Source organism: Pseudorca crassidens, chromosome 13 (assembly GCF_039906515.1).
Source record: "Pseudorca crassidens isolate mPseCra1 chromosome 13, mPseCra1.hap1, whole genome shotgun sequence".
NCBI lineage: Eukaryota > Metazoa > Chordata > Mammalia > Artiodactyla > Delphinidae > Pseudorca > Pseudorca crassidens.
The window spans coordinates 51,124,469-51,145,074 of NC_090308.1; the positions used below are offsets into that span (position 1 = coordinate 51,124,469).

The 20,606-nt window shown below is 38.2% G+C and overlaps 1 protein-coding gene across 7 annotated transcripts in view; it reads left to right on the forward strand.

Annotated features, from left to right (window-relative positions):
- PDSS2 (decaprenyl diphosphate synthase subunit 2) overlaps positions 1-20,606 on the forward strand; it is a 263,347-nt gene that overhangs the window by 92,741 nt on the left and 150,000 nt on the right. For 6 of the 7 annotated variants that reach the window (XR_010933790.1, XM_067702441.1, XM_067702437.1 and 3 more), the window contains exon 2: positions 10,302-10,436. The exons of the other annotated variant lie outside the window; for it this stretch is intronic. Coding sequence is in view for 5 of the 6 variants with exons in the window: in XM_067702441.1 (XP_067558542.1) it covers positions 10,302-10,436 (135 nt within the window). In the remaining variant the exon portion in view is untranslated. The remainder of the gene's footprint in view (positions 1-10,301; positions 10,437-20,606) is intronic. 7 annotated transcript variants of the gene reach the window in all.

Consider the following 20,606-nt stretch of genomic DNA (forward strand, 5'->3'; position numbering starts at 1 on the left):
GAGAAATACAGCTATAATGCAGTATGCCATATGCCTTCTTAAAATTCTGTTATTTTAAAAATACAGTTATTTTTTTCTCCAGACTTACAAAGCGATCTGTGCTCTTATGCAATTCGGAAAATAAATCACCCTTAATCTAAAAATCCATTGATTAACACTTGTTACAATTTAGGGGTATTTCCTTCCTATCTGTTTCTTTTTACTTTTAAACAAAATATTTTAAACACACACAAAAAATACATGGACACTTTGTGTATTGGCTCCTATATAATGACACTCATTTAAAATGTTACTGTTTTAGAAAACAAACTTATGGTTACCAAATGGGAAAGGGGTTGGGGGAAAGGACAAATTAGGAGTTTGGGATTAGCAGATATAAACTACTATATGTAAAATAGATAAACAACAGGTCCTACTGTATAGCACAGAGAACTATATTTAATATCCTATAATAAACCATAATGGAAAAGAATATGAAAAAGAACATATGTGTGTGTGTGTGTATATTATATATATATCACTTTGCTGTATACCAGAAACTAACACATTGTAAATCAACTATACTTCAGTCAAAAAAAATAAAATGTTAATGTTTTGTCATATTGATTCCTAGTTTTTTCTTGGCCTTGTTCATATGTATATATGTGTGCATATATTGAAACATAATTGGGATCGTGTTATATATACATAGTTTTATACTTCTGTCTTTTCTTTAACATTTTAAGTATTTTCCCATATCATTAAAATTTGTTTAATGCTTTGTTGCAACACTAAATTTGTTCTAGTGTATGCACAGATTTTCTGTTTTTAAATAGTGATAATTCTATTCCTATTTAATTAATTTTACATTTACTTCTAGTTCTTTTAATATATCACATACTAGGCATGACTTAAAACACTGTTTTTCAAAAAACTGCAAGTTGCAACTCGTTAGTGGGTCACAAGATCAATTTAGCCAGTTACAGTCAACATTAAAAAAAAAGAATAGAGGCCTTCCCTGGTGGTTCAGTGGTTGAGAGTCCACCTGCCAATGCAGGGGACGTGGGTTCGAGCCCTGGCCCGGGAGGATCCCACATGCCGCAGAGCAACTAAGTCCGTGCGCCACAATTTCTGAGCCTGCGCTCTAGAGCCCGCAAGCCACAACTGCTGAGCCCACATGCCGCGGCTACTGAAGCCTGCGCGCCTAGAGCCCATGCTCTGCAACAACAGAAGCCACAACAATGAGAGGTCCGCGCACCTCAACAAAGAGTGGCCCCCGCTCACTGCAACTAGAGAAAGCCCGCTCGCAGCAACGAAGACCCAACGCAGCCAAAAATAAATAAATAAATAAATTAATTTAAAAAAAAAAAGAATAGAGAAGATCAGGGTATTCCTGTGATTCTTTGGCAAAAATTGTGCATCTTCTAGTCAGTTCTTTTGTTTCAGTTATCTGTATGTAAATTTAAAAAATGTTTTGACTAGGGGTCACAATCACAAGCATTATTAGGAGTCTTATCAACCAGCCCACCTCATGTATGTTAGATTTGACATCCATCTTTTATGCTTACATTTTCTAGATTGATTTATTAGAACTAGATATGTTAAAGTGGGGTAATCAAATTGTGAAACAAACTCTATACCTCTAGATTTTAGCACTGGAGGGAGTTCTCTTTGGGGGGGTCTGGGAAGTGCTGATTTTTCCCATTCAGTTTTAGTCTGGGGAGCTTTGAGCTAACTTGAGGGTGATGATCCCTTGTAGGTGATAAATTGTCTCCTTAATATTTGATTATCAATTTACCAAAATATTGTGATTTGAATCACTGGCATACATTAGAATTCTGAATACTTTTTTTTTTTTTGATAGTCCATTGTGGGGATGTACCACAGTTTATTTAAACAATTCTCTACTGATGAAGAATTCTGAACTCTTGAGCATAAATATCAAAAGTTTTCTCTCATGCTCCAATTCTGCCATCCTACCTCAGCTCTCCATCTGGAACTACCCCTACCTTCTGTTAAAGTGAGGGTAGCCTCCTCTCACGGGTACTGATGCAGTAGTGAATTCAGTCAGTTCTCCTAAATGAAGACACAAAACACATAAACACTCCAGTATATTGAGTTCTCTCTATTTAAAACTTAAGATAGGTACTTTGATATGACATGATTCTTATATACAGTAACTTTTCAACATTGCATTAAAATAAATCTCAGCATGTTTTCTTGGAATGTATCGGGGCTTTTCTCTTGTGTGGCTGTCACTTTTTTTTTTTTTTTTTTTTTTTTTTTGCGGTACGTGAGGGCCTCTTACTGCTGTGGCCTCTCCCGTTGCGGAGCACAGGCTCCGGACGCACAGGCTCAGCGGCCATGGCTCACGGGCCCAGTCGCTCCGCGGCATGTGGGATCTTCCCGGACCGGGGCACGAACCCGCGTTCCCTGCGTCAGCAGGCGGACTCCCAACCACTGCGCCACCAGGGAAGCCCTGGCTGTCACTTTTAAAGAATCCACTATGATTTAGGAAGGAGGGACTCAAGACTTCAGAGCTGGATGGTTGAATGTAGCAAATGGATGATAGGAGAGATGAGGAAAGTTTGGAATAGCAATAGGTCCATTTGGGAAAGATGTTTACGATAGTGTCTGCTTCTCTACTTCTTGGAAGTTATTTATTCTCTCATTTTGCATTTTTTGAGACCTATTCTGTATCAGTTACTCTGCTTGGTTCAGGGCATCCAAAGATAACTAAGCCTGAGAGCCCTCAAGGTTCTCATAACTTCGTGAGGAGTACGTGAGAACAAATAATTAAATAGCAAGGCTGCAAAGGCTCCTGGACCTTGGAGTCCAAATTATGTCTAAATCTTGGCACTTATATTACTAGTTGACTAGTGTAACTAGTAATTATTTAAGTTCTCTAAGCCTGCTTGCTAATTCTCCTCATTTGTAAAGAGATATTACCAGTTCCTTTACGTGGTTTTTGTGAGAATAACAGTGTATGCATGTAAAACAGCACATGCCTGGCATTATAGTATGTTGTAAGCATTGTTTTCTGTGTCATTGTTGTCATTTTTATTATTCAGTGTATTAAGTGCCAAACTAGAACTTTACAATAAATACTCTAAAAGCCCATGGAAGAGACAAATACCTGGCCCCAGTTCCTATACACCGCACACAGTTCTCTGCCTCTGTTGTGCATATATGTTCACTCTTCTTTCTGGGTGTCTGTGGAGACCCCTTTTATTTGTTTGTGGACATACTGTGTTCTTTCACATGGGTCACTCATCCTTCCCCAGTTCCCTACATATAGGAGTTGTCTAAGATTCCCTTTCTCTCTTCCCACACCTTCCTTTTCCCTCTTCCTTTCCCTGTCTTTTCTCCTTTTTCTCCCCCCAAAATCTCATCCATCAAATCCTACTGCTTCAGCCATCATCCTCTACAAAGATGCTTCCCAAATCTATACCTGCAGCATTTCCAGGTGCCTGCTGGGCATCTCCATCTGGAAGTCCTTCTTGCATTCAAAGTTAACATGTCCAAAACTGAACTCATTAATTCCCCATTAACACTCCCTTTTCTTTCCAGTCCTTGCTAATACTAGCATCATCACCTCCGGCAAACAGGTTTGAATCTTAAATTCAGCCCTTATCTTTCCTTTGCTTCCTCATCCCTTCCTGATGTCTCTCTCATGCAGTCAGTTGGCCAGACTAGGCTGATCCACCTCCATGATACTGCCATCATTCAGCTTTTCTTTCCCATCCCTGCTGCCACTACCCTAATTTAGGCCCTCATTATCTCTCACCTGGAATATTGGAAGAAACTACTCCTAACTAATCTTCCCTCTCCTTTCCCCTGCACCCAGCACACTATTGCCAGAGTAACAATATTAGGCCCAGAGTAACACTTTTAGTCTTTAGCTTTAATCACATTGCTCCCTTGCTGACAAATCATCCATGCCTTCAGATTGCCTGCAGAATGAAGCCCTGACTGTAAACTTTTCAAGGCCCTTCACTCTTCAGGGTGTCTTCTGGAGCTTGTTCACCTTCACACATTGCCCAAATGGGCAGCCCCACAGCTCCTGAGCCTGCTCGCCATACTTTTACCTGCTTATTACTCTAACCTGTTCCTTTCTCCTAAAATACCACTCTTTCCATTCCAATAACTCCATCCCACTTCTTCCTCCATTCTCTGCTCAGGGAAATTTGACCATCTTTAAGGCGCAGTCTGAATTCTGTCTCTACTGTGAGGCACACCTCTAACAAGAAGTGGTTTTCTTTCTTCCTTTGTTGCTTTTTGTTACTCTACTATCTTTGTTATCTGTTCATTAATATTATACAGTTTAACCATTTTTGGAACACATTATTATAGCTCTTTTATTAGACCTCTTATTTCTTTGTATACCTCTTAGTATATAAGTGTTGAAGAAATAGAATTTGAGAGAATATGGAAAGATGCCATAACTGTCATTTGAAATATTTATTTGAAATATTTGAAATATTTATAGGATAGGGTTAAGGAAGAGAAACTAGTTAATAGTTGTGGAAGGATAGGATGATGCAGTAGGAACTGCAGTTAGCCATAGAAGCCATAATGTGAGAAGGCTATAGAGCTGGGTTGCACAAAGTTCACCTGTTCAATCCTTATTTCCATGAAATTGTAAAGCTATTAGAATATTCATGTTTACTGTTGATCTGTTGTAGCTCTGGAGCAGAATTTTGAAGGCCAAGTTTGTCCCCCCAAAATTCAACTTACAGACTTTTCAGAATATTATTTTAAATTAGTGATATATCTATAATAGCTAATTTTCCAGAACTACATAGTATCTGACATATATTTAAATTGAGTTGAAATATTACTTTAGATTTGCTACACCTCTTGTTTGTCCACCAAGCTACCCCCATATTTCTCATTGACTACCACAAAAGCCTTCTAACCAGTCTCCTCATATCCACTTTGTCCCCCCCACCCCAAACACACACCTAAGTCATTTTTCCACACTGATGATAGAAGTTTTTCTTTTTTCTTTCTTTTTTTTTTATTTTTTAAAAAATATCTGATTACATGACAAGATGCTTAAGTTACTGTGGTAGCTTCACATTGCTCTTTGGATAAAGAGCTAACATCCAATCATGGCCTGTTTGACCTGTGTGGTCTGGTCTCTGTCTGCTTCTAGCCTCACTTTGTACAGTGTACTCAGCCTTGCATGTGCTCATTCTTGTGCTGTGGAGACACTCCCCTTACCTATTCTCTTCCCACACCCCTCTTTTACATCTTCCTTTGGGTGTCAACTTGGTCATCATTTCCTAAGGAAGCCTCTGACTTTCCTTGCTAGGCTAGTTCCCCGTTGTAAGCTCTCACAGCATCGTCTCTCTTTTTCCTTTGTGGCATTTATTACTATTGTAATTTTACATTTATTTGTCATTCTTTCATTATTACCAGTCTCTTCCACTAGGTTGTAAGCTTCACAAGCTCCATGCCTGGTTTTGCTCACCATGACATCTATGCCAAGCACTGTGCCTGATGTATGGAAGGTTTTCGGTCTGCATTAGTTGAATGAATGATAAAGGTTTTGGGTTTTTTTTTTTTTAAATCTATATTAGTGAAAGGAAAACAATTCTGTAGAATTTTAGTGATAAAGATTACAAGATACTAAATATTGCTTTCGTTTATGACACTTAGATGATGTTAACGAATTCTCCCAATTTTTATACTTATTATACATATTGTAGGGTATTAGATAATTAAATGTAGTAAAGTGAGATAATAAAGAATCACAGAGTAAGAGAAAAACCCAGATGTTGAATAGTCCAGGCTTCCCTCTAATGTGTTGTATCAGAGGCTGTGCAGCTTCTTAAACATCTTTATTCTCAAGGGACTCAGCATCAACAGAGACTCCTCTGTTTTTTAATCTCTTCATGTCGAGCCAAAATTCACCAGCTATATTTTCTGTCTATTAGTGTCAGTCTCTAAAGTAATACTTACCAGGTCTATCGCCTATCCTTCTGGTACCCTTTCAGATGAAAATACAGTCATCATGTACTCCTGTAGCTTTAATTCTCCCAACCCTGCCCTTCACACACTGTATTCCTGCCCTATTGATTCTGGAGACAGCTGTGTCTTCCTCTTTCTCCTCCAAACTTTCACACATATTGTCTCCTCTCTAGAACACTCTTTTTTCACTTCCCCTCCTTGCTTCAGCTCCCCTGACTACTTCATCTCATCCTTTAGGTCTCAGGGGGGTCCCTTTCACCACTCCTTCACCCCTGCTTATGTTAGTTGCCCTTTCAATGTGCCTGTGTTAGTTGTCCTTGTTCATCTCCTAAAGTAGCTCATACCACATTTTATTATTATTTTAAGTCCAGACTGTATTATCCACAAGAAGGGAGACCACAGCTCACCATTGCTCGCCGTCATGTCCTCCACTCTCTGTTTAGCTCTGTACCTGACATGTAGTAAGCATTTACTACATTTTTGACTGCGTAAATTTGAGAACACCAACTTTACTGTTCTCCAAGCTAGCATTCATTTTTTTTTTTTTTTTTGGTCAGCCAAGCATGTGGAAGTATATGATTTCACCATCTTCTGGATATGCCCCAGCTTGTCAGTATTTCTCCTTAAGAGAGGCATTCAGAATAAATCATAGTGTTCCAGGTGAAGTATGACCTGGACCATATGAAACATTAACTCTGCAAGTTTAGAATCCTAGGGACTTTTTATGCTCAGGAGCAAAATTTCTTATTTTTGTTGTGAGCTAGTTTTTGAGCTGTGAACATTATCGAATTATCTTAGTACTTTTTTTTTTTTTAAGGGTGTTAATGAAGTGAATTTAAAGACATGGTGTTTTGGAAACATTTAATTTACTCAACCTGTTAATCTGTTCTCTGGGTTGTTAACTACTGTCTTGTGTGAAAATTGATGGTTAGAAGGTGTGCTTTTCTGACTGCTCTCTTGATTTCTGGTAACTGGTCTACTATAGTTTCTTTTCCTGACCTTTTCAGTAATGCATTCTGAAAGTGGCCAGTGTTTCAGTGATACATGATGTTTCTGGGTCATGGTCGGAAGAATTCCTTAACTTTTGTTATGTTGGGGGTAGAAAAGGAAAAAGTATTTATAGGAAATTATATATGCTGGTAGTGGGTAAGACTTTGAGAGACAGAAGGAGAAACAGTAAAAGAAAAAGAAAATATAAGAGTTGAGAAAAAATAGATGGCAAAAAATAATGAGGGACTTCCCTGCTGGTGCAGTGGTTAAGAATCCGCCTGCCAATGCAGGGGACACGGGTTCGAGCCCTGGTCCGGGAAGATCCCACATGCCGCGGAGCAGCTAAGCCCATGCATCACAACTACTGAGCCTGCGTGCCTAGAACTCGTGCTCCGCAACAAGAGAAGCCACTGCAGTGAGAAGGTCGTGCACCACAACAAAGAGTAGCCCCCGCTCGCCACAACTAGAGAGAAAGCCCACGCACAGCAATGAAGACCCAACACAGCCTAAATAAATAAATAAATTAATTTTTAAAAAAAGTAATAAGGAGAGAGATGTAGTTTTCTGATCACCTTGCCACGTTCCATGTGCTTCCACAGTGGTTTATGCTTCACTCATGTTGTCTGTTCCATACAATGACTACAGAAAGTAGATGTTGTTAATCTCATTTTACGGAAGAGGTGATATTCTGAGTCATACAGCTAATAAATGGCAGAAGGATTTTTCAAACCTGGTTCTAAAACGGTCACTATTCTACTGACTTAGCAAATAGTTGGTACATGAGGTGAAGCAGATGGAGGGTCACTATAGCATAATGGGTAAGCATGTATATAGACTCTAGGGCCAGGTGGCCTGGGTTCAAATCCTGGCTCTATCAAGGCTCTAACGCCTACTGTCTCTGGTACCTTGAACAAGTTGCTTGATCTCTCTGTGTGCCTCATTCTCCTCATCTGTAAAATCAAAGTAATTGTGGTACCTTCCTCATAGAGTTGTTGTGAATTAATTTAATTAATATATAATAAAATGCTTAGAATAGTTCCTGGCATATATAAAGTCCTGTGTAAGGATTTGTTGTTGCTGCTGCTGCTGTTGTATTTTGATGATGATGATGATGATGATGTATGTGTCCTCTGTGAAAGGTCCCCTCTCTGAGAAATTTGAGGAAGGTGTTGTCAGAACTGTTGCCAGGCCTATTTCTTCAACGTGACTTGGCCAGCTGTCAGAGTTCTTACCCTCATATCCTTCATTAGAGGATATGAGTTCTTACCTTCATATCCTTCATTCCTAACCAGGCTCAACCCCCCAAACACACAGCCACACACACATCCTCACCTTCCACTTTTCCCTTTCTAGAATTAGGAGCCAATTCAGAGCTTCTCTTTAATATTATTATTATCTACCTCAGGTAATACATAAATAAGGGTCTAGTAGCATAAGTTAAAATCTGTAATTCAAAGCAAAAAATTTGGAGAGCGCTCCCATTTTACATTTTCTTCTTCTAAAATAGGGTGCTTCGCAACCTCCCAACAGTTCAGGTCTGTAGGATTTAAGTAGATTGTTACATAATAATACAGAGCTTTGGACATTTCTGGTGATTATTTGTTTCTACTATAATATAGCTTAATTACCTTAAATTAACAGATATTAGAACTTCTTTGTAAAAATCATTAACCCCTCTAGCTTGCTGAAGGTTACTTACTAGATTAAGGAGAAAATATAAGTAGAGAAAGAGCTGTAACTGTTATCTTGCAGAGAGCCTGAAGATCTGTCTTATTTTGAAACTATTGAAAGAGCAAGAAGGGATCCCTTTTAAAAATTTATTTGGAGGCATGAAGGGTGAAAATTTTCTTAAGTAATGGACTGACTCATTAATTTTGGCTATGTTAACTTACTTAATTTAAATTAATTCGTTGTTCAGAATTTACCCAAGGAAGTCTTAATAATTCAGTGAAGTATTAAAATACAAAATTTTACTGTTTTTAGAAACAGAGTCACAGATTTGGAAAGCAAATTTATGGTTACCAAGGGGGGAAAGATGGGGGAGGGATAAATTGGGAGATTGGGGTCGACATATACACGCTACTACTATATATAAAATACATAACTAATAAGAACCTACTGGGCTTCCCTGGTGGCAGTGGTTGGGAGTCCACCGGCCGATGCAGGGGACACGGGTTCGTGCCTCGGTCCGGGAAGATCCCACATGCCGTGGAGCGGCTGGGCCCGTGAGCCATGGCCGCTGAGCCTGCGCATCCGGAGCCTGTGCTCCGCAACGGGAGAGGCCACAACAGTGAGAGGCCAGCGTACTGCAAAAAAAAAAAAAAAAGAACCTACTGTATAGCACAGGGAAATCTACTCAATACTTTGTAATGACCTATATGGGAATAGAACCTAAAAAATGTGGATATATGTATACGTATAACTGATTCACTTTGCTGTACAGCAGAAACAAACACAGCATTGTAAATCAACTATACTCCAATACAAATTAATAAAAAATTTTTTACCGTTTTCACCACATTCAAGAATTATATTTATGTTATTTATGTATACTTTAGTATAACCTATTTGATTAATGCTCATGAACATTGTTCTAAATATTAATTTATTATAATATGTTACCCATAGTTTTCTGTCTTTTTTCTTTTTTTAATGATGTCATTTAGTTCTTGTATGACAACCATTTGCAATACTTAAACAAACATATAATCTTAGAAAGTATTCCTGACCTTAGTTGTAGTAGAAATTATAAAAATTCAATCCTCATAGCAAAAAAATATTACATTCTATGTTAAAGACTAACATTGTCTAGAATGATTATTCTTTGCATAAAAAATAAGAAATGGCAAGATATTTGCCCATGGCATTCATTTCCATTTTACTTCTCAAATAAATTTTCTACCTGTGAAGACAGAAACCATTTTTTACCACTTGCCCTTACCAGCATCATCGCCACATAATACCACTTCATCCAAGCCATACAATTTGTATTTCACCTGCTGTCAACTACCACAGAACAGTTTAAAACTATGGGTTCCTCTCATTATCAGAGCAAATGGTTAAGATTGCGTGGTAGGGTATAGACAGTGGGAAAACCCAGAAAGAGGAGGAAGCCAAATCATTAGGCCTCACAATTTTCAGATTGTTACTTTCAAAACCAGCCATGGGTTTCTCTAGTTGTTTCCTGAACTTGTTGCTTCCTCCTGTTAACTCTTTCTTCCACCAATCCTATTTCTTTTCAACAAGTCACATTGTCTGATTTTGGAAGCATGGGTGTATTTGCAGCAATTCTCTAATTTGATCTGACTGATTTTGTGAGGGTGTGTTAATCCTCTTCTTTCTTTACTTGTTGACAGGGGCCTTGTACACGACAGCCAGAATAACCTCCAGTTGAGGGGCTTGGTGGTGCTACTTATTTCTAAGGCAGCTGGGCCCAGCAGTGTGAATGCTTCATGTCAGAGCTATGACATGGTCAGTGGTATCTATTCATGGTAAGAAGAAATTTTGACATTGCTCTCTAAAGCGTGTTTTCTTACAGTGGTCAGTAGAAATCAGTTTAGTTTTTTGTCATTCTCTGATTCAAAGATAGATTAAAATATTTTGTTAAGTTAAAACATGGATTTTTATTATTCTTAACAAATCTAATAGGCTTAGCTGCTTTCTTTGTATGTAACTCTGGTAAATTTTGTGTCTAATATTTCTCATTTCTGCCTTGAGCATTTAAACATTCCTATTGAACACTACTCTCCTGCTCCATCATGGTATCATTGTATTTCTGTAGAGAACTCTATGTCATTTAGTCCAGGATTCATGATTTTTAAACCTACTCAATATGATAACTTAGTTGTGTATATAATAATTACAACTACCATTTTAGGAGATGTCTACTTCAGTGCTATATCATTTATTTTATTTTGCTTATTTTTATGGTGAAGAGGTTTTTATTAAAGTGACTGGAATAAGAAACTTTTACATATCACACATTTAGATTAAAAAAATTAATTTATGAGTACATATCAGTCATTTTTGCTGCATATAAAACAAACTTTAAATTTTCAGTTTTGCTTTTTTAAATGACAGCATGTTTTTTAGTAATAATATATCAGATCTTAGCAGTATACTTGACACTGTGTTAAAAGCCTGTATGGAAGTAATAGTCTGCAAGTGGACATGGGCACCTGAAATTAAAACCACCCAGAAACACGGGTGACAGGAAAATTTTCCTCACAAAAAGAAGTATTTCTAGAAACTTTGGCTTACGGTTAATATATCTTTTATTTATTTACTTTAAAAACAAATCCACATCTTAGATTTTTTAAAAATTCCTGGTAGTCTTACCCATAAATGTTTTTTTTCTTCTGTAATATTTAAAGATGACTAGCTTGCCTGCTGTGAAGTCCAGTGACCTTCATTAACATGCAAGCAAAGATTATCACTGTTGGGGTTACAAATGGCCTCTCCTCTAGCCAGGGTAATTTTGCAGAGCTTTTACCATTGATCCACGTAAGTGTCTTCACTAGAAGAAATATCTTGGGATCATTTTCAGTTCCTGTTCACTCTGAGATAATTTATATTTATTTAGTGCTTTGTAGGTTACTGATCATTTTAATGACAGTTATCCCATTTGATCCTTACAACAATTCCATAGGTAAGAATTGTCGTTATACTTATTTTACTCTTGAGAAAACTGAGTTTCAGAAACCTTGAGATGTTTTTCAAGGTGACATGGCTAGCAAATGAGGAAAAGTTCAGGCTCTAACTATAGTTCTCTTTCTTCCAAATCTCATGTTTTGTTGGTTTTTTTTTTCTTCTTAATTTTATTCGGCTTTTCTAGTCTGATTCAAAAAATGTATTTCACTTGTAGATTAGACTAGCCATTAAATTAGTATACCAAAAAAGGTCTTCCCTTAAGTATGTCTAGGAAAACTTATGAACGGACAGTAACTTGGCAAATCTTCAATACATCTATCTACATCCTTCCCCAACCTGTTTTAATTGGAGCTCAAAATTTTACCCTGTAAATTTTGTAGAAAAGCTGTTGGCTGAGTTCAGTTGAAATAATTAGAGAAAATACATAAACATCTACAATGAATACTAATAACCTGTTAGTCCCCGGAAAGGAATTAGACCTCACATCACCTTGTAACCATGTATCTGTTTCCTGTTTGGAACTCCATTGATTTTTCAGTCTCCGACTTTAACCGTTTTATTGGTCAGTCATCTGCTCTTTTTTTAAATTTATTTATTTATTCTTGGCTGAGTTGGGTCTTCGTTGCTGTACGTGGCTTTTCTCTAGTTGCAGTGAGCAGGGGCTGCTCTTTGTTGCGGTGCGCAGGCTTCTCATTGTGGTGACTTGTCTTTGTTGTGGAGCACAGGCTCTAGGTGCCCGGGCTTCAGTCGTTGTGGGATGTGGGCTCAGTAGTTGTGGCGCACGGACTTAGTTGCTCCGCGGCATGTGGAATCTTCCCTGACCAGGGCTCGAACCCATGTTCCCTGCATTGGCAGGTGAATTCTTAACCACTGTACCACCAGGGAAGTCCATGGTCAGTCATCTGCTCTTGCATTTGGGTAGCCATACACACCTCTAATGAATACCAGCTATGGTTTACTATCACTAATCCTAAACTAACACTTGGAAGTATTCGACACATGATAGGTATTCAGTAAATATTTATTGCATAAATGAATAGTCCCCATTTTATAGAAAAAGAAACTAATGCTGAGATTAAGACTTGTCTAAAATCCTCTAGGTAGAAAGTGATGGAGTTAGAATTTAAATATAAAGTGTATTTCTTTCTACTCTGCAGATGCTGTTACCTTTATTGTATGTACACAGTGCACTGTGTTGTGACCTTGTGTTTCCAATTTCTTATTTAGCCTCTAAGAAATAGCTGCATTGCCTTCTGATCCTTTACAGGAACATAATGCATTTGGTAGATAGTCGTTGTAATATGAGCAATTGTAAAAGAACTCTGCAAAAGAGTAGGTGGTACATTATGAATATAAAATTTTTCCAAATGGCATAAATGGGTTTCATACCCAAGTGTATAGAATCCACAGTTACATTTAGGGAATAATCCTGGTTTGTGGTTCCAGGCTGTTTTTCTGTAATCAAACTTTATCTAGTAAGTCATTGCTGATGCTTGGGTGTTCTACACACTGGTTAATGTGAAAATGTAATTTGGCATACTACTACGAGAAACCATTCATTTGTTTCTCTATCCCTGAAGTCATTTGTTTGGCTCCTGCTAGCTTAATTGTTCAAGTGTAACTTTTGCTGGAGGCTTGTATCTATAATGCCACAGTGAATTATTTAACATTTGAGGGAAGTACTGATTTGGGAGCTTTTAAATTCACCTCTTAACCACTGGGATTTACATTGTTGGTGTTTTTCCTCATAAACTTGACTTTGATGTCAGTTAATGGAACCTGAGTAAATTACCTAAGGGAACAAAAGTGAGTTAGGTGACCTGTTTTGTTTGGCCTAAGGATATAACTGCTGGATATATCTTGTGGATGTGTCTTGTGAACTTATCACATAATGGCCAAGAGAGGCAGAATTTAGGCTAAAATCTAATAACTGCATTTTGAAAAACAGGTGAGTCACATTTATAAAAATGCACTGTAAACATCTACCATAACCTTTTTCAAACAAGACCATGGACTTTAGGTTTATTCCACCAACTCTGACTTTAAAAATTGGTTACAAAGGTGATCAGGCAAAAAAAAGTATTACTGAATTTACAAGCATCCCTAGCCACAACTGGGAAAATGTTTATAACTTATTCTTAATGATAGGATGTTTATATTTTGTGTACAAAAGATAGATCATGTAATATATAATACATAGCATAACAAAGTATAGACTTCTCTAGTGTTACATGATTATTACATTTAAAGAAATGCAGGTGAATTTTGTGACTAATGGTTCAGTTTTCTCAGTTGGTTTAGGAAGAACTGACTCAAATATTTCTTATCTAACTAGCAATTATAAACAGGCCACAAATTTTCACTCTACCTTCATTCCCTGAAATTTCCTACCACCTCTTGTTAACTGTATTAGAAGCGATTAAAACAAGTTTGCCAAGCACATTTTCTTTTCTTCCTGAGTATTCAGCTAGACTACATTTCCCAGCCTTCCTTTGCAGTTGGCTGGGCCGTATGAATGAGATCTAGCCAATAAAATAAAAGCATAAATGAAATTTACAATTTCCTGACCATAAAAATCTTACATTTGCAGTATACCTTAAGCAGGTGATTTTGGAAGTGACCAATTCAAGATGAAAGGTACCTGCACCCCTTGGAGGAGAGCCATCTGTCCATCAGGAATATCCATGTTGACTTGATGTGTGAGAGGAAAAATCTATTTGTTCAACCACTTAAACTTTAGGGTTTATCTGTTAATAACAGTGGCACCTTAATTAATATTTTGCTGTTTCTGTCACCCAGTTATCCCAGTGAATTTGGTAATCCTTGGTTACTCCCACTCTTTTATCTTCTGTGTCTAATAAACCACCAACTCACAAGTTTCTCCAGGTCTCTTTTTCTTTCAGTTAACTTTCCACTCTCCCGTTACAGGCCTTTGTTACTTCATGTTTATTTATTTATTTTAATTTATTTATTTATTTTATTTTTGGCTGCGTTGGGTCTTCATTGCTGCGCGCGGACTTTCTTTAGTTGCGGCGAGCGGGGGCTACTCTTTATTGCAGTGTGCGGGCTTCCCATTGCGGTGGCTTCTCCTGTTGCGGAGCACGGGCTCTAGGTGTGCAGGCTTCCGTAGTTGTGGCGCACAGGCTTAGTTGCTCCGTGGCATGTGGGATCTTCCCGGGCCAGGGCTCGAACCCATGTCCCCTGTGTTGGCAGGCGGATTCTTAACCACTGCACCACCGGGGAAGCCCTACTTCATGTTTAGATTTTATCAATAGTTGTCTGTTGGGTCTCTGTGTCTCTAGATGTTCCTCCTTCAATTTTTTCCTATTGGGTCTTGTTAAATTGAACACCCTGCTTTGATCACTCATTAAACAAACTCTTATTAAGCAATTACTGTGTGGTGTTCCAGGCACTATGCTTAGTGCAGGAGATACAAGCTGAATACTGTATAGTATTTACCCTCCGTGACCTTATTAGCATCAAGCCAGGGAACATACAAGTTTACAAACAACTGTAATATGATGCTATAGATACTGTAAGTAAAGTATAAACAGAATTCTTTGGAGCAATTAAATATGTTGGGAGAGGAAAGGAGAAAATTTCAGAAAAAGAGACCATTTGAACTTTACAAAATAGGGAATTTATAAGTGGGTTTTGAAGGTAACTAGGAGGTTGTCAGTTGGAGGAACGCAGGTAGTCAAGGGGTTTGGTAAAAGGTGGTTGCATTCTAGGCAAAGGAAGTAAGGAACAGACTGACCAAAAACATGTGGTCTGGTACATAGTACATAGCAGGGCCCACAGAGTGCTGACACTGTAGTGGGCACTCAGTACATAATTATTATATGAATGTATGAATTTACATAATAGAGACCAGGTTCATGTATATAGATGTTATGGATTGAATTGTGTCCCCCCCAAAATTCATATGTTGAAGTCCTAACCCCTCGTTCTCACAATGTGCCCTTATTTGGAGATAGGGTCTGTATTGATATAATCAAGTTAAAATGAGGTTATTAGAATGGATCCTAATTTAGTGTCCTTATTTTAAAAAAGGGGAAATTTGGACACAAACATGCATATACCAGCAGCACACCCTGTGAACATGAAAATGGTTTTTTTCAAGCCAAGGAGAGGGACCTAGAACAAGTTCTTCCCTCATAGTGCCGGCAAACTAATGTATTACAGAATACTGATGAGGAGACGGTGTAGAAAAGGAAGGCTGAAGTTGAATTGTGAAGGGCCGAAGGAATTAGAGCTATATCCTGGAGAAACAGTGGGGAGCCATCCAAAAGGCAGCAGAATAGACTTGGAATCTGGAAACAGACTATATCACCTATTAGCTGTGCCTCAGATTTCAGCTCTCACATTTCAGAGAATGGTTTTAAGAATTAAATGAGTGAATAGAATAAGGCATAGCATAGTAAGCATTCTCTAAGTGTTTATTCTTATTCATAGCTATTATAAAGGTCTTTAAGCAAAGGAGTCACATTAATATATCTGTGCTATAGAATGTAATTAGTTGAGAAGGTAACGCAGAGAGTTGAGGTCCAAGAGGTAGAGAGAACCAGCCAAGGAGTTATTGAAGCAGTCTAGGTGATGGCTGAGAGGGAAAACAGAGACGTGGAGAGGTTAAGGAGTCTTTACCTAAAACAAGAGGTTAGCAGTTGGCCAAGCCAGACTCAGACATAGACTCATTAGGTCCTTTGATCTCATGCCGTTTTCTACCAACATTTCCCAATTTGTGCTTCATTTGGGATGAAGGTTTTGCTAGGTTGTCAGTGGGACAAAAGGTCCTGTGGTCAGATAAATTTGGGCATGCCAAAAGATTGCTTCATTTCATAAATCTGAAGAATTGTTAGGTATATGTGGCATGCATCACGAATCTTTAAGAAGAGATATTGTTTCCCAGTTATTTTACTCTAAAACCCTGTAACCCTTTTAATCTTTGCCAATCTGACAGGGGGAAACTATGATTTTTTTTTTTTTTTGACTGTCAGCAGTACATCTTGTAGAATGCTGCAAAACAGTTTGGTAAACGTTATTTTATGTTAGGGTACCTAACTTTGAACCCTAATGGGGACTCTGTGAGGCAGAAATAACAGTCACCAACCAGAAAACTGAGACTCAAAAAGATGAAGTAACTTTCTGAGATCCTACATTAAGTGATCAAGTAGGGGAAGAAGTATATCATGTTGGTTATAAATTGCCTTAGTTTAAATCTATCACTTATTTGCTATGTGACCCCAGACAAGTTAGGTCACCTGTCTGTACCTCATAGGTTTGTTGAGTGGATTAAAGCAGGTAATATGAATAAAACACTTAGAACAGTGCCTTGTGTGTAGACTGCACTTAACAAGTGTTGTCTATTATTGTTATTCCAGACCCCTGTCATGCTGCTTTATGTCCTTTATCAGATTTCTCACATGCTGCCACCTTCTTCTTGCCCACCGTTCTCTGTCTCAGTTTGCTAGAGATAAATTGTGATAAGTAGAACATGCAAGAATGAAAAAGTATTAAATGAGTCAGGGGTAAAGTGTTATTTTCGCCTTTTAGATGGTCTGTTGGCTTGGGTACATGTGGGTACTGGCGAATTTTAAAGCATGCCAAGTCTATGTGTAAAACAAGTACTTTTATCTTACTACTTATTTGGCTTCTGAGTGGCAGGTGAGCTGATGAATAGGAATAAAATTATGGACTGATCTTTTTCTGTATTTATTTGTAGTGCTGATAAAAGAAGACTCTGTGCTCTATGTGCCATTAAACACAGTTCAGATGATCTGTTTTCTTCATATTAGCCCAGCATTCAGCATGTTCCTAGCACATGGATGACAGTCAATGACTATTTGGTTACAGCTGAATAATAATATCTATTATTATTGTTGTTATTATTATTTAATCTTGAAGCAAGGAAGACCTTTCTAAAATGTTTCAACACTCTGGACCTATAAACAAAAAGATTAACACATTTGACTTCATTAAAAAAGAATTCTTCAAAGGAAAATAATTCCCATAAAGTCCAAAGATAAGTGCCAAAATTATAAAAATATTTGCAGCATACATGACAAGGGACCGAGTTTTAATTAAAAAAATCCGTTGGAGATCTTATGAATCAGGAAGAAGATAGTACAACACAGACATGGACAAAAGACATGAACAGGCTGTTCAGTGAAGAAAACTCATAGATGGTTAGTAAACAAAAGGGGGAAAAGGCTGGACCTCATCATACAGGGCAAATTAAAAAAAAATCAGGGCCTCCCTGGTGGCGCAGTGGTTGAGAGTCCGCCTCCCGATGCAGGGGACACGAGTTCATGCCCCAGTCCGGGAAGATCCCACATGCCGCGGAGCGGCTAGGCCCGTGAGCCGTGGCCGCTGAGCCTGCGTGTCCGGAGCCTGTGCTCCGCAACGGGAAAGGCCACAACAGTGAGAGGCCCGCGTACCGCAAAAAAAAAAATAAAAAAATCATAGTTTCCCCCTGTCAGATTGGCAAAGATTAAAAAGTTTGATACTCAGCATTTCTTGGCGAGGAAGAGGCACTTGAATGTTTTGTTAGTGGGGATGTTAATAGGTATAGTTGCTTAGAGAACAATTTGGTAATAGCAGTAAATTTTATTTTAATCCAACTACCCTTTGATTTAGCAAAATTGTGTACTGATGTATTAGCATAAGTGCTCAAAGATGTATTTATAAGAATGCTCTTTGCAGTATACTTTGCAAGAACAACAGCAACAAAGGAAACAACCAAAGTGTCCACCAAGAGGGCACACGTTATGTTATTCATGCAGGGGAGTATCAATGGATCGTTTAAAAGAACTAAGGAGATCGGTATGTGCTGATCTGGAAAGGGCTCAAGGAACATGTAAGAAAAGCAAGACTGGAAAACGTATTATAGTTTGATCCTCTTGGGGCTTGACTGGGTGGGCAGTGGATTTTTATTTGCATGAAAAATATCTCAAAGGAGACACAAAGAGCTGTTAATAGTGGTCACCTCTGGGGAGCGGCAGCTGTGGAGGGAAACGGGATGAAAGACTTTGTTCATTCTTTGTCCTCTTGAGTGGGCTGAATTATTTTTAATTTATACATGTTTATTTAAGTACTTCTTAAAAATTAGTAAAAATTTTTGTTGAGTGTTGGTAGTTAGCTTAGAAATTCTATCCTACTATTAAAATGAGGGCCTTAGAGGCCCTGAGCTGACTTAAACTTTTATCTTTTGCCCTCTTTGACAGGGTCAGATATCCTATGAAAATGCATAAACTCTAGGTGCTTTTTAAATAAAGAAAGCAGGAGTGAAGCAAAATGCTATCTTTTGATTACCTTTCTTAGGTTTACCATCCATGTTAAAATGGACACTATCAATTTCTCGGTAACTGTGCTAATTCTAGCTCAGTGTATCATTCAGTTGATTAAGATTAAATTAATGACTAAGGTTAAACATGCTAAGGTGATTGTTGGGCTTAAAGGACTAATCAGAAGAAAGGCATTATAAACATAACTAAGTTAATGTAGAAAACATCTTCTAATCAAATTACTGACCTTAACATTACTTTCTCCTCTAAGTGAAAATTGGTCATGCTTGGTGTGCTGTTAGAGGAAGTGGTGGTGGAATACTCAGAGACCTATATAATTTACAAGTGGAGAATATAAAAGCTGTGAAAGAGGCAAGTCTTTTTTTTAAAAAAAATAAATCTTTAAATTTAGGGAATTGGACTAGGTCTTAGCTGCAAATTTATGGTTCATAATTTATCATTTTTAATGTGGTACTAATTAGCTTCTGATGACTTCTAATTATAGTAACAATAGACTGTGACTATCAATCCTCACCTTCACACTGCATATTAGAATTTGTCTGGCACTTAAAAATGCCAAACAGAATTAACAAACCATATTTCCCTTGGTGATTGACCAAATCAGAAAGCACCATAAGAAATGACACTTAAGTAGGAACGTGTTGATTATATTATTGTTTTAGGGCTCAGTTTTATTAATGTGAAATAATTAATATTGAAATAGATAGCATTTTAAAAGTTATGGTTATTTTATTTTAAGATGGCATGTGTAGGGGACTTCCCCAGTGGTCCAGTGGTAAAGAATCCGCCTTCCAATGCAGGGGACGCGGGTTCGATCCCTGGTCCCACATGCTGCGGAGCAACTAAGCCTGCGCACCACAACTACTGAGCTCGCGCACCTCATTGAGAGAGCCCACGTGCTGCAAACTACAGAACCCACACTCTCTGGAGCCCACACACCACAACTAGAGAGAGAAAACCCACACGCCACAACTAGAGAGAAGCCCAAGAGCTGCAATGAAGAGCCCATGCACTGCAGTGAAAGAAAAGATCCTGCATGCCTCATCAAAGATCCCGCATGCTGCAACTAAGACCCAGTGCAGCCAAAAAAAAACCCAAACAAACAAAATAAACAAATGGCATGTGTAAATGCATAGGAAAAAGTCTGGAAGAAACTTCACCCACCTGATGATACCTGTGGTTGGAGGAAGTGGGGAGGGGGAATGGTTTGGAAACAGGTATAGGGGATAGTCAAAGGGAACTTTATTTGTAATATTTCTTTTTTTAAATAAAGAAAATTCAATTAAAATAAACTTGAAAATTAAAAGAAAGTTATATTTCATACTTATAAAGCAATAACAACCTATTTAAGAAATGTATCTTTTTGTACTACAAGAACCTCGAAAAGGAGGAATTGACAGTGATTTTAAATGATTATGCTGGGTTTCCCTGGTGACGCAGTGGTTAAGAATCTGCCTGCCAATGCAGGGGACACGGGTTCAAGCCCTGGTCTGGGAAGATCCCACATGACACAGAGCAACTAAGCCTGTGAGCCACAACTACTGAACCTGCGTTCTAGAGCCCATGAGCCACAACTGCTGAAGCCCACGTACCTAGAGCCCATGCTCTGCAACAAGAGAAGCCACTGCAGTGAGAAGCCTGCGCACCGTGACGAAGAGTCGCCCCCACTCATTGCAACTAGAGAGAGCCTGCGCGCAGCAGCGAAGA